The following is a 22,428-nucleotide window of genomic DNA, read 5'->3' as shown; positions in this document are numbered from 1 at the left end:
CTCACTATAACCTCCATCTCCTGGGTTGAAGTGATTCTTCTGCCTCAGCATCCCAAGTAGCTGGGACTACAGGTGTGCACCACCATGCCTGGTTAATTTTTGTATTTTTAGTACAGACAGGGTTTCACCATATTGGCCAGGCAGGTCTCGATCTCCTTACCTCTTGATCCACCTGCTTCGGCCTCCCAAAGTACTGGGATTACAGGTGTGAGCCACTGTACCTGGCCAACCACATTCCTATATGATCTTTATCATAACTGGCATAATCTTCCTGTAGTTACCAAAAGCTTAAAAAAAATGAAATAAAACTTTTGACAACAATAGTCACCAAATTATTTGTTTTAAGTTCTCTGAACAAATGATTACTAAATAAGTCATTTCACTGTGTTACTCAATAGTATATTGTTATCTTGATTAAAGAAAATAGTTTAACATTGGTGGCAGGATAACATTTCATTTATTGCACATCACTGTGAAAACATTGAAAACCATTTAGTGTATTAATTAAAATTAAGTTCACACATAGTCTAAGTAAGGCATTCCAAAATCCACTATATTCTTCTTGGTCAAAATACAGTCACAAACACTGAATAGGCATTATGTTTTCTCTGATGTAATTATCTTAGATACTTCCTTTCTCTATTTTTAAAGACTAACGTTAATTATTTAGGAAACATTGATTTAAAACACTTAAAAATCTCTCATGGAGGTGTTATCTTTACTTTTCTCTGATATCTGTAATTTTTTAAAAAATTATCACACTGAATAATATTCAAGAGTTTAAACTTTTACTATAATACACTAGTATTTTAATAGACTGGCCAGCTTTTTTATCCTTTAAGGAGAGATGATTGGTAACGTTATTTATTTCAAAAATTCAGGATTTTTCACTCTTGCTTTAATAGAGAAGAATAACTTCCAGAACACCTCCCTCATGCAGACTTTAAGTAAACCACAAAGAGGATCTCTCCTTAAATTTGTTTCTTCTTTTTTTTTTTTTTTTTTTGAGACAGAGTTTCACTCCTGTTGCCCAGGCTGGAGTGCAATGATGCAATCTCTGCTCACTGCAACTTCCGCCTCCTGGGTTCAAGCGATTCTCCTGACTCAGCCTCCCAAGTAGCTGGGATTACAGGTGCCTGCCACCATGTCTGGCTAATTTTTTGTATTTTTAGTAGAGATGAGGTTTCACTATGTTGGCCAGGCTAATCTTGAACTCCTGGCCTCAGGTGATCCACCTGACTCGGCCTTCCAAAGTTCTGGGATTACAGGCATGAGCCACAGTGCCTGGAAGTTTTATTTTTATTTTTATTTCTTAATTTTACATTTGCCATGAAGGTTCCATGGAGAAATTCATGTAGAATGGCCTCTCCCAGCTCTGATGCAGCAACAATAGGTCACATGTTTTCACATAAACACTAGGAATGCAGGGATAGGGTCAACCGAATTGAAAGTTGAATTACATCAATAATAATTGTTTCTAAAAAAAAAAAAAAAACGCAAATAATGACAATACAAAATGAGTATCCTTTGAAATATAATTATACCTGTCCAAATACAAAGCCCTTGCTTCATTGAAACATACAAATAAATTATTTAATTGTTTTGACTTTAGATTAGTCTCTATATTAGATATTCTTGTTTAATGTAAAGTTTTAAAATTTTAGTGCCTTTGTACTTTCTCATGGAAATTCTCCGATGTTTATTTAGTCTTGATTTTTAAATACTTCCTCACATTTATTGCATTTGAAAAGTTTCCCTGTGGAAGAATTCCGTATGAATTCTGGTTATTTCTAAGGTTTATATTTTAAATCAAACTCTTTCTACATCCATTACATGTATAGTGTTTCTCTAGTATGAATTATCTGATGTTGAGTAAAGTGTGAACAATAAAGGCTTTGCCACTTTTTTACACTGTATTTAAAATAGCACATAGAAAGCAAATCTGTTTTATTCATCAAGACAAATTAATAATCTGTTTTCCATTTTAAAGAAAGTGTGACGGTCTTTTTTCCAGCTAGTCGCCATCAGTTATATAGACAGATCAGGGTCCCTGAGTGTTGGAAAAGGGATCCTGTGCCCACTCAGATATCTAAGAAGGTTCTGGTTGGGATTCATTCATTTAACACAGAAATATTAAGCACTTCATTTTGTGTGGTTACTTTTCTAGAACCTTGGCATAATTCAATGACTACAGCATACAGATCTCTGGGCCTCAATTCTGTTCGAGGAGTTAGACACTCCTTGGGGGAAATACAAAGACCATGGTTGGGAAGAGGCAGAAAGAACCCTGGGCCTCATGCGTCTTATGATTCCCATGAGAAGGCTGGGGTCTGGGTGTTCTGCAGAATAAAAGGAGTCAAAGAGAGCTGCGGATGGGCCTCAGGCCCCCTACCAAGGAGAGAGGAGGCTGGAGCTCCCAGCCAGCCCTTGACAGACCCATCTCCATTACAGTCACATCCCAGCTCTGCCTGTCCCCCTCTATCCCACGTCTAAGGGGCCCAGAACTGGAGTTATAATGAGCAGCCTGCTTCTCATAACCCTCCTTCTGTGGGTGCCATAGACGGGCCTGGGGGGCAGCATGGCTTCCGGTAGTGGAGGGCACCAGTTAAAGATGCTAAGTTCCCCTCTCTGCCTTGGGCTTCTCAGCCTGCGCCATTGTGCTCTGCCTGGCTGTGACCCCTGTGGCCAGCGCCTCCTCAAAGCTCCTGGAGAGCAGCAGGTGAAGAAAGACTCAGCCAGCACAAGGCAAAGGCCTGGGTTCAGTGGGTGGAGGCTTTGAGGAGGCGGAACGGGCGCCTGGGTGGAAAGTGGTTGCCAGGTGTGAGTGGCACCGTGGGGCCAGTGCCCGGTTTTGCTGCCCCCAGTTCCTGAAGATGGTGGCTGGAGCCACCTGGGTGCAGCGGTTGATGTGGCACCTGCAGCGGCAGAACCAACACCCAACCGTGGGGACACTGCAGGAAGCCGGCATGGAGATGTCTATCACCTCTGTCCCCAGGCCCCAGTTTCTGGCCAGCTTTGGCCAAAGCAAGAGGTTGGACTTTGGAGGGTGAGTGTGAGTGTGTGAGCTCATGTCCAGCCCCCCAGTGCTTGGCACAACAAGGTGACACCCTCTAGTGTCACCACTGCCCCCCCCTGCTTTCCTACCTGGCGAGCTAATGGGTCTCCCCTCCAGGGGTGCTGAACGCAAGGAGGAGGGTAGCGGGCCAATGTCCCAGGGCTGTGGGGCCCCTGGCTGTCGAGGTCAGGTGGAACGTGGTGGGTCTTCGAGACGGGTTTGTGGGGTCAGCCGGGGAAGGGTGTGCCAACCCCAACCTGCAGGGGTACCATGGTACCCATAATGCAGTGCCTACAGTACGCGGCCGGGCTAAGCGCTCCGTGAGCCACCTGCTCCTCACATGGGCTCCAGGCTCCAGGCAGTAAGCAGAGAGCAGTGGCCTGGTGGGTGGCTGCCGGGCACCTGCCCCCTGGGGACAGCCAATTCCTAGGGGGACCAAGGCATCCTCATCCCTAGCCTGGCAGCTTTGCAGGAAGGCTGTTGCCTGATAAGTGAAAGGGGAGGGTCTGGGGAGGGGCAGTGGCCCAGCCAACTTGAGTGATTTCCAAGTGAATGAACTGGGGTCCCGCTGCCTCTGGCTCAGGCTTGTGGCGGAATCTGCCTGGACCTCAGGGGTTCCAGGCTGCCAGCTGCCTGTCCAGGCTCTGGGCGCCTCCTCCAGACCTCAGATTCCTCAGCTGTGTGAGAGGACTGATAGAGCATGATATGGCAGGGGTGTTTCAGGATTGGGCCAGATGATCCCCTGTAATCTCTTATTACCCTCTTCCTCCCCTCCACTTTCCTGCACCCCGCCTCCATTTTTTTTTTTTTTTTTTTTTTTTTTTGCCTATTCTGAGTTTGTCATGAGACTTTGTGGAATGTCTCTGGTGGGGAGGTGGGAAAGGTGAAACCCTTACCCTTGGCTTCAGGATTCCTCCCAGGCACCCCCTCCTCTTAGGCTTTTTTAAAGCACAGACCTAGCACCATTTCCTGTACCTCAGAGAGCTACAGAGAACTTCATGTGTTTCCAAAACCAGAACAGTTTGATGCTGACTCCAGACCCTTATCTCACCCCAAAACCCAAATGCCTTGGGGCAGCCAGCTTCAGACAGGAGTGAATTTGATGCTCATTCTCTGGGATTGACCCAAGGCTTATATAATGGAGCACATCTGCCCCCGTGTTTTGGGGGAGTCAACGGTAGTGACCCAGAACTGTGAGCACCATTCCCCACACAGAGCACAGGGAACGCAGCCCTCTCCAGCAGGCTGGGCTGGCCGTGGCCTGATGCACATCAGTCCTGAGGCAAGAGACCCAAGGCAGGGAGTGTCTCTTGTGCACCCCCTTTCACAGTGCAGCCATTTAACTGAGGGTGGTGGCCTCTGTGGGTCCTCCAGCCTTCAGAGTGGGATTGTTACCCTGGGCCACCAAGGGAAATGGAAGCACAGGGCCAGTGGGTGGCAAAGTTAGAGACTCTGTGATTGGGAAATATCACCTTAGACCCAGCATGGCCCATTCGGGACATAGCGCCTCTTGGGCTCCATCCATGGGCTGTTCTTTCCATGGGGCACTTTGGTTGCAGTCAGCACCCTGTGGGGTGGGGGTGGAGCACCAGGAGGAGCAAGTGTTATGGGATCCACAGGGGGAAGGAGGGGATATTCCCCCTTTGCCCCACCGTGGGCACAAAAGCTTTGTTCTCTGATGTGTGTGGGCATCAGGGCCTGTGTGGGTATGGGTGGGGTTGCCTCTTTTCTTGATCAAGAAAGATCCATTCTTGGGTCTCCTGGGAGGCTTATGGGCCCTACATGTACCTGGGAGCTGAGTGGAGTGTGTCAGGGCTCTGCAGGACTCTCCCATGCTGCCTCCTCTCCGAAATCTCCTGAAACAAAATCTCACAAGATCTTTAGTTTATTGCACATACCAAGACTTGAGAGGTATCTTCCAACTCATCATGACTGTTCTATCTGAGAAATATACACAACTTATTCTATATGATGTAAATATAGCACTCAAAAATAGACATGTCCAGCCAGGCGCAGTAGCTCATGCCTGCCATCCCAGCACTTTGGGAGGCTGAGGTGGGTGGATCACCTGAGGTGAGGAGTGCAAGACCTGCCAGGTCCACATGGAGAAACCCCGTCTCTACTAAAAATACAAAAATTAGCCAGTCATGGTGGCTCATGCCTGTAGTCCCAGCTACTCAGGAGGCTGAGGCAGGAGAATCGATTAAACTCGGAAGGTGGAGGTTGCACTGAGCCAAGATCATACCACTGCACTCCAGCCTGGGCAACAGAGTGAGACTTGGTCTCAAAAAAAAAAAAAAGAAGAAAAGAAAAACAGAAAAGAAAAAGACATGTCCATGTTGATGCCCTTAATTTTATAATGTATCATCCAGAAAAGTATCAAATCTACAGTGGTATTGTGGATCTTATGCTATCCTCTTTTCTCAGAGTTAGAGAATACTTCAGTGTTAAAAATTATCTTATTGAATAATTTTAGTCAGTCTTATAAGTGAGAACCACTTCTTTTTACTCTCTTTTTTAACTTGAGTCAAATAAAAATCTCTGCCTATGGCCATGTGGTAAGTGCTTGTGTGTTCATGAGTGGTTTTGTTTGTTTGTTTGTTTTCCAGGGACTGTTGACATTCAGAGACATAGCTATAGAATTCTCTCTGGAGGAATGGCAATGCCTGGATTGTGCTCAGCAGAATTTATATAGAGATGTGATATTAGAGAACTACAGAAACCTGGTCTCCCTGGGTGAGGATAACTTCAATACATAATTCCTAATATATTTCTTTTCTCTTTTCTAAGATGTTTTTGGTAATTTCTGCTTTGCATGAATGAATTTTAGACCTCCAATTTTAAGAAAATCTTGGGGATTCATTGCTGTAGAACAAATTCTTCAAGATGTTTTATCTTGACCAGAACTTTTGCCTTTCCTGAGCTTATGTATCTTTTGCTCTAGGTTAGTGGGAATTCTAAAAATGCCATGGCATAAAATATCGTTGCACACACATTAGAATTCGGTTGCTGCCACCAATTTTTGATTCAGTAGTACTGAGTAGTGAAATTAAGGACCTACAAATTTAAAATATTTTCTGAATATTTAGAAAGTTCTATTATGGATCAATATTAATTTTCTAGAATTTTCTATTATATCCTCTAAGCATAATACTAATTTGGCAATTAAAGAATTCAGCATGATCTATGTTACTTTTTTTCTTAATAAAACAGGTATTGCTGTCTCTAAGCCAGACTTGATCACCTGTCTGGGGCAAAATAAAGAGTCCCAGCATATAAAGAGAAATGAGATGGTAGCCAAACACCCAGGTAGGTGAGAGTGAATGAAGCAGATCAGACAGATGAGAGGTACACAAATCAAGGAGGCAGCCAGTCCTTAAAATGTGGTCTGGGGAGCTGTGCTTTGATGAGAAGAGTTTCTGAGAAGCTCAAGTCATTTTTTTCTTTTGCTCCTACATAGGGACACCTCCTGCCTCATGCGGTTAAATTCTCTAAGGATTCTACTTTTGCTTCAATAATCTTTATTCAAGTTCACAGTGTGAGCCAAAGTTTTCTTTAAAGGTTATCAAGGACTGCACAAACTGACTGCTTTGCCATTGCTTTTGGGGACACACTAATATCTGCATATTTTTGAAAAACTCTAAACCATTAAATTTTTTTTTTTGCATCATGTCTAAAATGTGTGAGAATAGTAGTTTCTCTTTCATTGGTGGTCATCCATTTTTCTGCACATGCCATTCTGTTTTTATTACTATAGCCTTGAAATATATTTTAAAGTTTTTACAAATTTTTTAAAAATTTTTTAATTTTTTATATGTATTTATTTATTTAGAGGTTTGGTTATCCCCCCACTTGCTGTGGGGGGATATGCAAGCAGGGTACCTTTTATGTCTTCATTTTACTGTGTTGCATATTTTAGATATAGACTCATAAATGGTATTGCTGTATTATATAATAATTTCATTTTAAATTATTTAAAGAACATTTATGATATTTTTATGATGGCTGTATCTTTTTTCTCATAAAAAACAACTTACATAGGTTTCAATTTCTTTACATCATCAACAGTTGGTGTTTTAAAAAAATTTATAGTGGCCATCCTAATTGATGTAAGGTAATTTTGTTTTGTATTGTGATTATGTTTTGCATTTTTCTATAAATTATTAATTTTGTGCAACCTTTCAAATACTTCTTCCCATTTGTATATCTTTTTTATTAAAATTTAGTTTAATCATTTTTCCATTTCTCTCTTTCTTTCTTTTTTTTTTTTTGAGACGGAGTTTGGCTCTTGTTTCCCAGGCAACAAGAGCAATGGTGTGATTTCAGCTCACAGCAACCTCTGCCTCCTGGATTCAAATGATTCTCCTGCCTCAGCCTCCTGAGTAGCTGGGATCAGGGATGTGCCACCACACCCAGCTAATTTTGTATTTATAGTAGGGATGGGTTTCGCCATGTTGGTCAGGCTGATCTCGAATTCCTGACCTCAGGTGATCTGCCCACCTCAGCCTCCCAAAGTTCTGGGATCACATGTGTGAGCCACCACACCCAGCTCATTTGTCCATTTCTAAATCAGGTAATTCAATTATTGTTGTCTACTTCTAGGAGTAGTTTATATATTCTCAATATTAAGTCTTATCACGTGTGATTTTCAAATATTGTCACCGATTTCTTGGGCAACACTGTCACTCTATTAAATGTTTTATTTGATTGCAGAAATTTTGAAGTTTAGCCCAATTAAATTTTTCTGTTCTCCTCTTTGTTGCTCATGCATTTGATGGCATATCTAAGAAAATGTGCCAAGACCAATGTCATGTCTTTGCACTATACATTTTTTCTAAGAGTTTCTTAGTTTTTTTTTTAGTCTAAGTACTTTGTTTAAAATATTTTTGTATGTGATGCAATTAAACCATTCAACTTCATTTTTTCAATGTAGATGTCCAGTTTTCAACATTATCTGTTGAAGGGATTATATTTTCTCCATTGTCTGCTCATGGCAACCTTGAGGCAGATTATTTGGTCATACACAGAAGAGTTCATTGCTGGGCTTTCTATTTTGCTCTATCATGTCTTTATCTGTCTTTTTGTGAATACCACATAGTTACTGTTACTGCAGCTTTTTATTATGTTTTGAAATTATGAAGTATAGTGCCTCTGTGTTTTTCATGTGTGTTTCTCTAGATTTGGTTCATAATAAAATTTAAAAATTTTAAACAATAGTTCAGGAATAAATGTACTTTTGGAATTTTGTCACAGATTATATTAAATTTGTTCACCACTGTGGGTTATATTGACATCCTAACAAATTAAGTCATCACTTAAATATGTTGGCCCTTGAGAAAAAATACTAAATTAATTTAAATTATTTGACCCTGTGCAAGAATACAGTGAAGAGTGTGTTTATTTCCATGTATTTTTGATTTGCCAGTATTACTTTTTTTCTTTTTAGTTTTATTCAGTTTGGGTTAGAAAACATATACTGTATGATTTTGCTCTTCTTCTTATTTTTTTTTTTTTTAACTCAGAGTTTCTCAATCTGTTTCCCAGAGTGTAGTGCAGTAGCACAGTCTTGGCTCACTGCAGCCTCAACCTGTTGGACTCAAGTAATCCTTTCACCTTGGCCTACTGAGTGGCTGGCAGTACAGGCATACCCCACAATGCTCAGCTAATTTTTAATTATTTGTAGAGACAGGGTCTCACTGTGTTCCCAAGGCTAATATCAAACTTCTTGCCCCAAGTGATTCTTCCACCTTGACCTCCCAAACTGCTGGGATTACACCTGTGAGCCACTGCACCTGGCTGATCTTTTGAAATTTACCAAGACTTATGTGTTCTAACAGAATGCACCAGGTGCAAATAAGAATATTGTGTATCCACTTACTTTTGACTGGAGAGTTCTGTACATGTCTGTTTAGCCTATTTGGTTTGTGATATGGTGTAGATGCCCTCCAAATCGCATGTTGAAATGTAATCTCCACTGTTGGATGTGGGGCCTAATGAGAGCTGTTTGCATCATGGAGACAAATCCTTCATGAATGACTTGGCACAATCCCCTTGGTAATCATAGAGTTCTCACTCCATTAATTCACATGAGAGCTGGTTACTTAAAGGAACCTGGCTCCTCCACCTCACACTCACATCATCTTTCACCATGTGACATGTTTGGTTCTTCTTTGCCTTCCACTATAATTGTAAGCTTCCTCATATCCTCACCAGAAGCAGATGCTGCCATATACTTCTTGTGCAGTCTACTGAACTGTGAATCAAAAAAACTTTTTCTTTATGAATTACCCAGTCTGAGATTATTTTCTATAGCAATGCAAAATAAATTCATGCACAATATAATATTCTTCAGGTTTTCAGTTTTTTTAATTGATTTTTTGTTTAAATTTTTTATTTATTATTGAAAAGGAGGTCTTAATGTTTATAATTTTGTGTTGCTATTTTATTTCTTGCTTCATTTCTGTCAATATTTGCTTTATATGTTTTGAAGCCCTAATGTTATATATGCATATACATATAGATAGGCATAATAATTATAGATTCCTAGTAAATGGACTCATTTTACCATTATATAATATCAATCTTTGTCTCATGCTAGTAATTGACTCATTTGCTTTTGTGTGTCTATAAAGATTTTTTTGTTGTGCTACATTGGAGATTCTGTAAAACATCTTAAATGTTACAACAGTATATTTTAAACTGGTAAAAAAATGACTTCAGTTGCATAGAAAAATTTGTCCTCATTATATCTACCCTATACTTCTTATTGATGTTGCTAATTATATCTTTTTATGTTTTGATTATTTTTATGCTTATATTTTTCAAATTTTAAAAAATAACTAAAAATATTTTCTGCATCATCACAATAATGCCACAGAATTTTACTTTTTGTATATGCATATGTTTTTCAGAAAGTTATGTATTTTCATATGATTACATATATTTTTCATCATGTTATTTTAAGTGGAAGGACCTCTTTTCAGCATTTTATTTAGGGCACATGCAATGATTATATGCTTTTCCAGCATTTATTCATTCTGGAAGAGTTTTATTTTTCTTTATATTGTAGTACATTTTTTCTTGTTTTATTATTCTCACCATGAAAATTTTTTTCAGCCTTTGACCATTTTACACAGTTCTTTTCTGACCTGCAAGGTTTCTGTTTACAAATTCACTGATTGTCTCAGAGGACTACGCTTATAAATAATAACTCATTTTTATCTTGCAGCTCCCAAGATTATCTTCTGGTTTGTGACTTTTGAAACTTTGCTTAAATTTGTGTTGTGAATCTTTTTGTGTATATCCTAGTTTGTTGGTTTAGCTTCTTCATTTTTTACATACTTTTTTCTTACTTTTAAATTTTTTCAGTTATTCTTTTTTACCTCCACATTGTTTATTTTTATTATTGCAAGTTTTGTTGGTATTCTTATTTTTCTGATTTTATTTAGGTGTCTGGTTTTCCATTTTTCTCATAGAGCATAATATGGATTATCTTAAATTTTAAAAATCAAGATATACATCTTTATTTTTATAGTTGCTTTTACAAAATTTTCGATTTTTTTGATTGGACCATGTTGTCCTCATGTTTTCTATACATTGTAATCTTTATTTGAGATTTAGACACTAACATAAAACTACCTTTCATGATCTTTATAATGCAGCTCCTTCCTGTCATAGCATGACACCAATTGTCTTTGATAGAGATTCTGGGATTCTCACAAACATGTTCTCAGGATGTGTTTTGTCTGCAATTTGTATTTATTTTTCAATTAAAAGACTTCTTCATATTTCTTCTTAGTGGTCAGTAACTACATTCTACACCTATCTTCTGCCCATCATACTGCAGTCTTTCTGCAGTTGTAACATTCACTTTTGAGCTCAGAAGACTTAAAGTTGTTATTAAAGGCACCATGTTCTTCTACTGGGCATGAGGAAGGGCTGTGTTGGGTAAATGTAGCAGACTTTTCTCTCTATACAGCTCTGGGCATTGTGCTCACATGATGCACACACTTACTTTATTTATAAATTTCCAACAAAGGTATTTTGATCACTATGATTTTGTTACATTTATACATCTATGAAGGAATTATGGCCTGTGGTATTTTGATATGGCATTTTGCTAATGTACCTTGTATAATTTTATATATTTCATGTGTAGAATACATTTATATGAGTCCAGAAAGTGGAGTAACTTGTGCTTTTTATGTCTTTCAGTTACACGTTCCCATTTCACCCAAGACCTTCAGCCAGAGCAGGGCATCAAAGATTCACTCCAAAAAGTAATACCAAGAACATATGGAAAATGTGGACATGAGAAATTACAATTTAAAAAATGCTGTAAAAGTGTGGGTGAATGTGAGGTGCACAAAGGAGGTTATAATGAAGTTAACCAATGTTTGTCAACTACCCAAAACAAAATATTTCAGACTCATAAATATGTCAAAGTCTTTGGTAAATTTTCAAATTCCAATAGACATAAAACAAGATATACTGGAAAGAAACATTTCAAATGTAAAAAATATGGCAAATCATTTTGCATGCTTTCACACCTAAATCAACATCAGGTAATTCATACTAGGGAGAAGTCCTGCAAATGCAAAGAATGTGGCAAATCCTTTAACTGCTCCTCAAACCATACTACACATAAAATAATTCATACTGGAGAGAAACCATATAGATGTGAGGAATGTGGCAAAGCCTTTAGCTGGTCCGCAAACCTTACTAGACATAAGAGAACTCATACTGGAGAGAAACCCTACACATGTGAAGAATGTGGCCAAGCCTTTAGGCGCTCCTCAGCACTTACTAACCACAAGAGAATTCATACTGGACAGAGACCCTACAAATGTGAACAGTGTGGCAAAGCCTTTAGCGTATCCTCAACCCTCACTGACCACAAGATAATTCATACTGGAGAGAAACCCTGCAGATGTGAGGAATGTGGCAAAGCCTTTAGCTGGTCCTCAAACCTTACTGGACATAAGAGAATTCATACTAGAGAGAAACCCTATGCATGTGAAGAATGTGGCCAAGCCTTTAGCTTATCCTCGAACCTGACTAGACATAAGAGAATTCATACTGGAGAGAATCCCTACACATGTGAAGAATGTGGCCAAGACTTTAGGCGCTCCTCAGCACTTACTATCCACAAGAGAATTCATACTGGAGACAGACCCTACAAATGTGAAGAATGTGGCAAAGCCTTTAGCTTATCCTCAACCCTCACTGACCGCAAGAGAATTCATACTGGAGAGAGACCCTACACATGTGAAGAATGTGGCAAAGCCTTTAACTGCTCCTCAACCCTTATGCAACATAAGAGAATTCATACTGGAGAGAAACCCTACAAATGTGAAGAATGTGACCAAGCTTTTAAGTGGCATTCAAGTCTTGCTGAACATAAGATAATTCACACTGGAGAGAAACCCTACAAATGTGAATAATGTGGCAAAGTCCACCCTCAGGCCTTATAATACATAAAATAATTTATACTAGAAAAAAACACTACAAGTGTAGAGAATGTGGCCAAGCCTTTAACCAGTTCCAAACCTTAATTGAAGGTAAGAGAATTCATATTGGACAAAAATTTTATAAATGTAAAAAAATGTAACAGCCTTTAACCAACCCTCAAACCTTAATGAACCTAGGAGAATTTATTTTAAAAAAACTTTTTTGAGTTGGAGTCTCCCTGTGTCACCCAGGCTGGAGTGCAGTGGCATGATCTCAGCTCACTGTAACCTCTGCCTTCCTGGTTCAAGCGATTCTCCTGCCTCAGCCTCCTGAATAGCTGGGATTTCAGGCATGTGCCACCACACTGGCTGATTTTTGTATTTTTAGTAGAGATAGAGTTTCACCATGTTGGCCAGGCTGGTCTTGAACTCCTGACCTCAGGTGATCCACCTTTGTCAGCCTCCCAAAACCTAAGAGAATTTATATTAGAGAGACCCTAGAAACATAAAAAAAAGTGACAAAACCTTTAAGCACATCTCAGGCCTTACATAATATCTGATCATTCGTTCTAGAGAGAAACTCTACAAAAGCAAAGAATGTGGTAAAGCTGTTAACTAGTCTTGAACCCTTATTATACATAAGAGAATTAATACTGAAGAGAGACCCTACAATAAGGAATATGGTAATGTCTTTAAAAAGTCCTCAAACCTGAATAAATGTAAGATAATTGATATTGGAGAGAAACCCTGCAATTGTAGAAAAAAATGTGGCAAACCCTTTAACTGGTTCTCCATGCTTACTCACTAAAAAATTTTATACTGGAGAGAAACTCTGCATACATAAAAATGTGACAGAGCATTTAAGCACACCTCAAACTTTTCTAAAAAAGAGAAATCATACTGGTGAGAAACTCTAGAAATGTGTTAAATGTGGCAAGGACTTTAAATGGTAGTCACACGTTATGGTAGGTAAGATAATTTATACTGAAGAAAACTCCTACAAATATGAAGATTGTCGCAAAACTTTTAACAAATTCTCACACCTTATGGTACAAGAAAGCATTTATACTAGAGAAAAATTGTACAAATACAAAGAATGTGAAAAGCCATTAATATCAGGTCACATCTTACTCAATATCAGAAAGTTTATACTTAATAAAGGGATTATAGGTCAGGTGTGTTGGCTCATGCCTATAATTCCAGCACTTTGGGAGGCCAAGGTCGGTGGATCATGTGGTCAGGAGTTCAAGACCAGCCTGGCCAACATGGTGAAACTCCATCTCTACTAAAAATAGAAAAACTAGCCGGATGTGGTGGCATGCACCTGTAATCCCAGCTACTCGGCAGGCTGAGGCAGGAAAATTACTTGAACCAGGGAGGCAGAGGTTGCAGTGAGCTGAGATAGAGCCACTACACTACAGCCTGGGTGACAGAGCAAGACTCCATCTCAAAAAAAAAATTATAAATGTGATTACTGTAAAAAGACCTTTTGGAAAATATAGGCCTTTAAAGTAAAGACTAGTTCTTCTGAAGACAAACATACAAACTTAAAGAGGATTGCTGTACCTTTACTTCCATTACAGATTTTATTGTACATATTTTATATTAAAGGAAAAATTTGAAGATCTGAAGAAGATGCTCAAACTTTGTTGAACATTAGAGAATTTATATTGGAGAGAATGTTTAAACATGTAATGAATGTGAAAAACATTTGTTCAAAACCTACAGCTTAGAAAACACCAGTTTATACTAAATATTTTTGCAGAACCAGTAAATGGGGAAAATATATTAAATCAAAAATTAAGTCTATATAAACATCTGAGGAGGCACAGTAGAAAGATGAAGGCACTGAAACTTCAGACATTACACGAAATCAGTGTTGAGTGTAAAAGAGATCCAAAGCTAACACCATATACATGTTAAAGAAGTAGATTTTTTGGAGATTTATAATTACCTTAGAGGTATGCTTATTTCTTCTATTAAAAAAATAGCTTCTGAAAAGCAAATAATAATATAACTCAAGTCTCAGATTCCATCATGTTGACTCTTCCCATTGTTTGTGAAAGTATTTGATCAGTTGTTTCATCAGAGATAGGAGAGATTGTTTTTTATCAATTGTACATTTATGTAATAAAATGCAATAAATTTAAAAATTTTTTAAAGATTATCTGTCAACTTAATTTTTTCATTAAACAAAGTTGTTTTTAATGTGTTAAAACTATTGTGCTTTGAATGAAGTGTTCATTTGTCATCAAATTTAATGGGTCCCATTTTACTTAAGGTTCTAAGTAAAAGATGGTAACAATATACTATTTGTTAATGTAGGGGAATGACATCTCTAGTAATCTCTTTTTTGCCAGTGTTTGTTGTTTGTTTGTTTGTTTTGAAATGGAGTCTTGCTCTGTTGCTTAGGCTGGAGTGCAGTGGCATGATGTCGGCTCACTGCAAACTTTACCTCCTGGGTCCAAGCGATTCTCCTGTCTTCAGTCTGCCAAGTAGCAGGGACTACATGCACATTCCACCACCCCTGGCTAATTTTTGTATTTTTAGTAGAGAGGGGGTTTCATCATGTTGGCCAGGCTGGTCTTTAACTCCCGATCTCAGGTGATCCACCCGCCCCAGTGCCCCAAATTGGTGGGGTTACAGGCGTGGGTCACCACACCTGTCCTGCCAGTGGTTTAAACTGCAAATAAGTAGAATAATTTTTTTCTCATAGATCAAATTTGTATTCTTTTTTACCCTATTTAGATTTTTAAAAAAATTTTGTGGGTAGATAGTGTACATACACACTCATGGCATATATGAGATGTTTTAACACAGGCATACATTAGTTAATGATCACAGCAGCGTATATGAGGTATTCCTCAACTCGAGCATGTATTTATCCTTTGTATTACAATCTCATTATACAGTTTTATTTTAATATGTGCAATTGAATTATTACTAACCATAGGGTCATTTTATGGTCATAAAAATTGTGTGAGTATAATTAATATACATTTCTGAGTCTTGATTAAATATTTTTAAAAAATTGTTTTGTATATTTTTTGTACATGTGGCCTCTCTGCTGACAAACAAAAACAGACTTTTAGTTTTGATTTACATAGAGTTATATATACAAATATATTACTCTGAAGATATATCAGCCAGGCACGGTGGCTCATGCCTGTAATCTCAGCAGTTTGGGAGGCTGAATGGGGTGGATAATTTGAGGTCAGGAGTTCAAGACCAGCCTGGCCAACATGGTGAAACCCCATCTCTACTAAAAACACAAAAAATTAGCTGGGCGTGGTGGTACGTGCCTGTATTCCCAGTGACTAGGGAGGCTGGGGCAGGAGAATTGCTTGGTCCTGGAAGGCAGAGGTTGCAGTGAGCCAAGGTGGTGGACCTGCACTCCAGCCAGGATGACAGAGCAAGGCACCATTAAAAATATATATATATATACATATAAGAAAGTTATGTAGCAAGTGAGTGTGTTGGTGTGTGAGTTTGTATGCATTTTCAGAACAGAAGAACAATATTGAAACAAAAAGGATGATTTTAATAAGGTGGATAATTAAAGAGAAACCTGGAAACCTCAGAGATTCTCAAAAAAATCTATATTCTGTGACTTGTATTGAATTTGTTACTGTAAAATTTTATCCCACCCAAATCTTATCTCAAATAGTAATCCCCATGTTTCAAGGGAGGGACTTGATGGGAGGTGATTGGAATATGGTGGTAATTTTCCCCCATGCTGTTCTCATGATAGTAAGTGAGTTCTCAAAGGATCTGCTGGTTTTATAAGTGGTGTTTTTTTCTGCACTGCCTCTCTCTTGCTGCCTAGTAAAGAAGGTACTTGTTTCTCCTTTGCCTTCCACCATAACTGTAGGTTTCCTGAGACCTCCCCAGCAATGCAGAATTGTGAGTAAATTAAACTTCCTTTCTGTATAAATTACCCATTCTCTGGTAGTATCTTTATAGTAGTGTGAAAACAAACTAATACAGAAAATTAATACAGGTAGTTTGGGGCCCTGCTATAAAGATAATTGAAAATGTGGAAGTGACTTTGGAACTGGGTAATAGGCAGAGGTTGAAACAGTTTAGAGAAGTCAGAAAAAAATAGAAAAATGTGGGAAAGTTTGGAACTTCCTAGAGACTTGTTGAATGCTTTTGACCCAAATGCTAATAGTGATATAGATGATAAAGTCCAGGCTGAGGTTGTCTCAGATGGAGATGAGAAACTTATTTTTAAAATGGAAGCAGAACATAAAAGTTTGGAAAGTTTGCAGCTGACCATGAGGTAGAATATAAAACCCCATTTTTTTGGAAAGAAATTGAAGCCACTGCAGAAATTTGCAAAAGTAAAGAGAAGCTGAATGTTAATAGCCAAGACGATGGGGAAAATGTCTTCAGGTCATGTCAAAGATCTGAGACAGGTTCTTCTATCACAGGCCAGGAACCCTAGGAGGAAAAAATGGTTTCATGGTCGAGGCCCAGGGAGGGCCCCACTGCTTTATGAAGCCTTGGGGCTGGGTGCCCTGCATCCCAGCTGCTCCAGATCCAGCTGTGGCTAAAAGGGGCCAAAGTACAGCTTGGGTTTTTTCTTCAGAAAGTGCAATCCTCAAGCCTTGGTGGCTTCCATGTGGTATTGGCCATGCATGTGCACAGAAGACAAGAGTTGAGCTCTAGAAACCTCTGCCTAGATTTCAGAGGATGTATAAAAATGCCTGGATGTTCAGGCAGAAGTCTTCTACAGGGGCAGAGCCCTCATGGATAACCTGTGATAGGGCAATGCAGAAGGGAAGTGTGGGGTTGGAGCCCTCATGCAGAGTCCCCACTGAAGCTGCCTACTGGAGTTGTGAGAAGGTCACTATCCTCCAGACCCCTAAAGAACAGATTCACCATGAGCTTGCACCGTGCACCTAGAAAAGCCACAGGCACACAATTCCAGTCCATAAAGGAGCTTCCCAAGGCCATGAGGGCCCACCCATTGCATCAGCATGGCCCACATGTGAGACATGGAGTCAAATGAGAACATCTCAGAGCTTTAAGACTTAATGACTGCCCCATTGGAATTCAAACTTGCATGGGGCCTGAAGCTCTTTGGTTTTGGCCAATTTCTCCCATTTGTAATGGGAGAATTGATCTAATGCCTGTACCTCCATTGTATCTTGGAAGTTACTAACTTGCTTTTGATTTACAGGCTCACAGGTAGCAGGGATTTGCCTTGTCTCAGATGAGACTTTGGACTTAGACTTTTGGGTTAATGCTAACTTGAGTTAAGACTTGGGGGACTGTTGGGAAAGCATGTTTGGTTTTGAAATATAAAAAGGGCATGAGATTTGGAAGGGGCCAGAGGCAGAATGATACTCATGCTGTTCTTGTGATAGTGAGTGAGTTCTCATGAGTTTGGATGGTTTTATAAGTGGTAATTTTTCCTGCTCTCCGTCACCTAGTGAAAAGGATACCTGCTTCTCCTTCACCTTCTCCCATTATTGTAAGGTTCTTGAGGCCTCCCCTGCCATGCTGAACTGTGAGTCAAATAAACCTCTTTCCTTTATAATTTACCTAGTCTTTGGTGTGTTCTTCAGCAGTGTGAGAATGGACTAATAGACAAAGTAACTTAATAACAAAGGTGTCACTATTATTTTCAATTTACAAAAAAAAAAAAAAGAAAAGAGCCAGAGAGAGAAATAACTTGCTCACAATAGCAGAGCCAGTATTAAAACAGTATCAACTTTAACTCCAGAGATAATACTCTTGAATAAAACAATAAAAACACTTCAAACAGAAAAGAAGTTACGTTTAACATCCATTCTTAAAAATTTAACAAAAATGAAAATGGATACATTTGTATTGCTATATATTTGTATATATATGAATGTATATTACAAATGAGAAATACTTCATATACGCAAGAAAAAGATAATTATTTTAATGAACACAATTGAAAAGCAGTTCAATTAATTATTATTTGCAGATGATGTCTTTGTTTACTTAGAAAGACAGCAAAAGCAACTGAAAGATGATTTTAGAAATCTATTCAGGTGGGTAGGGAAAATCCTCAGATGACCTTCAGGTTCCCACTTCAGTGCACACCTGCTGTGTAATCCTTTTCTCTTGAGCGTCACAAAATGTTTGTGACTGTGGCGAAACAGTATTAATGTATTTATATTACTAATGTATTGGCTTCCATTTTATCATAAGAGAGATTATCTTGATTAGGCTAAACTTAATCAGAGGTGCTTTAAGAGAAAGAGCACATCATAGAAAAATATCCCTGCTTCCCTGAAATTAATCAAACTTCTTGGTAAGCAATGTCGTAAAGTGTTTATGGTGGCCACATGGCAAGGTATATATTTGTAGATTGTCTCCATTTCTGCCTTCAACATATTGCTTTCAGTAAGGAGAATAGGAGGATCTCATTGCAGAGGAAAAAGAAGGGATCTCATTTATGCAAGAAATAATCACCCCTCATCTGGGACAGCTTAAGAAAAACAGAGACCAGAACATGACCTCATCAATGGGAAATAAAGGCAACTTGGTTGAAAGGGCTCCCTGGCATTATGAAGCAATGTCTACACAGCTGAAGTAAATGATCAGCCTCTGGGATACCAATAGTTTACCAACAAGGCCGTATTCATTTTCATTCTGATTGCATTAGCACTTCTGCACCATTCTGGTAACTCGGATTTACATAATTCATGACATAGATACCTGCAGGGTGTGGTGGCTCATGCCTGTTATCCTAGAACTTTGGGAGGGTGAGGTGGGTGGATCACCTGAGATTGTGAGTTCAAGACCAGCCTGATCAACATGGAGAAACCCCATCTCTACTAAAAATATAAAATTAGCCGGGCATGGTGATGCATGCCTGTAATCCCAGCTACTCAAGAGGCTGAGGCAGGAGACTGGCTTGAACCCTGGAGGCGAAGGTTTCAGTGAGCCAAGATCATGACATTGCACTCCAGCCTGGGCAGCAGGAGCAAAACTCCATCCCCTCCTGCCAAAAAAAAGGAAAAAAATACCATGCAGACCAGTGAGTACTATCCTAGAATTGAACTTATCATGAAAAAGCCTTGCCAATTCTTTAATTTCAACACTAGAAAATGTTGAAAAAAATAATGAATTTATTAATAATAATTTGACTTTCTAATTTTAGACTATTCTACTATTCTATAATACAATATTGAACTTTGATCATCGTAACATGAACATTTCTTGAATGCATAAATTGTTATGTAGATAGTTTCTCTTTTAGATTAACACAATAAGACAATTAGAGCAAACAATTAGAAAAAACATTTGAAATCAAATAAAAGTCATCAGATCCACATCTTTCAATGTCTTGGCATAATTGCCATGCTCTTTGAAAGAAGCAATGACAAGATTTTGGCTTAGCCCAATTATTAAGTCCTTGATCTTTTGAAATCTAATATCCTGGCTAAAAAAAACAGTAGGGAATATTTTTTGGGTGGCTGTCTAAAGTGTCCAAGACAATATGAGAAGAATTTTAATAGTTAAGTAAGAAAATGCATACCACATACACACATTACTCTTCTCTACTTTGCTCTAACATTGAAAGATTAGAAATTGCAAATCTAGTCCCTCAATTTCAGGTAAATTATCAAAAGATTCATGTTTCAGCTGAGCAAATTGTTGTATGAAACTTATAGGTAACAGATGTCATTATCTACAAAACACAAAATAGTATGACTAGATCCAGTAACTATCTAGCCATGCAAATGATAGACCAATTAGATTAAGATCCTAACAGGTGCATGAAGAAAGCATTTATGTGCAATGTTGTGACCCTTCCCCAAACACGTTTTTCTGACTCCTTACAGAGATACCAATTTTTCTGAATGACTCAGAGTGAATACTGGGAACTGAGGATGCTCAGTGTTCAGAGTTGATTACTGGGAACATAGTTAACACATTTCTTCTATATTGTGAAGAAATTTTATGAATCTTAAGAGAAAGGCTTTTTTTTTTTTTTTTTTTTTTTGAGACGGAGTTTCACTCTTGTTGCCCAGGCTGGAGTGCAATGGCATGATCTCAGCTCAACTCAACCTCTGCCTCTCGGGTTCAGGTCAGACTTCTGCCTCAGCCTTCCGAGTAGCTGGGATTGCAGGCATGTGCCACCACGCCTGGCTAATTTTGTATTTTTAGTAGAGACGGGGTTTCTCCACGTTGGTCAGGCTGGTCTCGAACTGCCGACCTCAGTTGATCCGCCTGCCTCAGCCTCCCAAAGTGCTGGGATTACAGTCATGAGCCACTGCACCCAACCCAGAAAGGTTTTTAATAAAAGACTGTTCATGTATAACACTCTATTTGGATTCATAGAAATTTTCAATATGCCATTTAAGTCAAAGACACTGAAATGTCAACCAAATTTCACAAAATGTATTTGAATGAGATCAAGTCTTCCTTAGCTGAGAATTGTATTTCATCAATAAATTTAGAAGAAAATAATAAATGTGTTTACTTTAGACCATATAACAGTGTTTGCCACATGGGAACAATTCAGACAAGTGCTCTTCATCATTATTCTTAAAGTAGCAATAGCACCACATCCCTTTCCTGGTACCAGCCAGCCTGTTTTTCACTGATATGAAGTGCAGAAGGCATTGAAACAGTGAAGAAGGGTGATATAAATGGAATACTTATATGAAGTACAATTGTTAATAAAAGGTAGCATTTGATTTTATACGACTATAGGTAAGATGATTAGTGTGAGATAAAAATATTTTTACTTTAATTGACAGAATATCTTAATCCACATTTTTTCTATTTCAAATAAATTTTTTTGCTCTATATTTGCTGCCTTTTTATTTGCTATTACCTGAGCTCAATAATAATCAACAAAATGAATCTTTATTTTACCACAAGAATTTTATTCGTGCATATGCTTAATTTGCTGAAAACATGTTAGCTTTCCATGAAAGATTTATGCTTTTATTGTGTCATTTTTTGCCAAGAAGTGGCTGTCCTGCCAGAAAACTGCTATTCTGAGCTCTGCTCACTTTGACTCTGCTCAGCATAGTGACTGGAAGTGATGTGTGGATAAAAAGCAAATGTGTCTTCTTTGCATCTTTTTTGATCTATTGGCTTTAGAAAGAGGAGAATGTGGATAGAAAATTTAGAAAAAATCTAATCTCCAAATAATCATGAAGAAGTTTTCTTAACCAGAAGTGAACCAAAGGGGAAGGTGGTGTGTGCAGAAAATGTATTATTTTGCTAAGCCTTTGAAATTGTAGGGTTTATTAGTATGACAACCTGCATTGCTTTAACAAACATATTAGTCTTTTAGTTTTAATTCTTCTGGATATGATTCAATTTCCTGATGAATCTGAACTGAGAGGAGAATAACTTATTTGTTAAAATTAAAGACCCAGGAAAAAATATGTTGACTAAAATAAGATAGCCAAAAAGAGACAGACAAAACAGAAAGTAAAATGATGTTCTTCAGACGTGGAAAAGAGAGAAGAAGACAGTTTATTGAAAATTAGATTGCACTTTTTGAAGATAAAATTATCTAGAGATCTGTTTCATATAATGTAAATATACTTAAAAGTACTAAACATATAGCTTAAGTATATAACTTTAAAATGTTTAAGATGGTAATTTTATGTTTTTAATCACAAATATTTACAACTCTCAAAAAATAGTTGCATTTTTCAAAACTCACTTCAAATACCAAGTGTTTTTCTCACACAATAACATAGATTCAAACAATAAATAGACAGTAATTTTAGACTGCCTTTCTGACTACTCATCCAGACAATAGAACACTGACAACCACCTGAGAAAAGAAATAAACAAGATAATTAATAAAGAAAATGGATCAATATTTATACACACAAATATCACATAAGTAACTTTTACAGGCAATAGAAATGTCTGACTTATGGGGCTGGCCATGGTGGCTCATGCCTGTAA

The 22,428-nt window shown here is 38.3% G+C and overlaps 1 protein-coding gene across 1 annotated transcript; it reads left to right on the top strand.

Moving 5' to 3' along the window:
• The first annotated feature begins 2,578 nt into the window (after positions 1 to 2,578).
• On the top strand, positions 2,579 to 12,498 carry ZNF479 (zinc finger protein 479). The gene is made up of 6 exons (XM_054560759.1): positions 2,579 to 2,719; positions 2,865 to 3,046; positions 3,173 to 3,245; positions 5,665 to 5,791; positions 6,269 to 6,364; positions 11,270 to 12,498. Exons 1-6 carry the CDS (start codon positions 2,579 to 2,581, stop codon positions 12,496 to 12,498), a joined length of 1,848 nt encoding a protein of 615 aa, XP_054416734.1.
• The last annotated feature ends 9,930 nt before the right edge of the window (positions 12,499 to 22,428 follow it).

The sequence above is a fragment of the Pongo abelii genome, chromosome 6 (assembly GCF_028885655.2).
Source record: "Pongo abelii isolate AG06213 chromosome 6, NHGRI_mPonAbe1-v2.0_pri, whole genome shotgun sequence".
NCBI classification, from domain to species: Eukaryota; Metazoa; Chordata; class Mammalia; order Primates; family Hominidae; genus Pongo; species Pongo abelii.
Note: the sequence above shows the minus strand (reverse complement) of the source record. Positions and strands in the feature narration are given on the sequence as shown.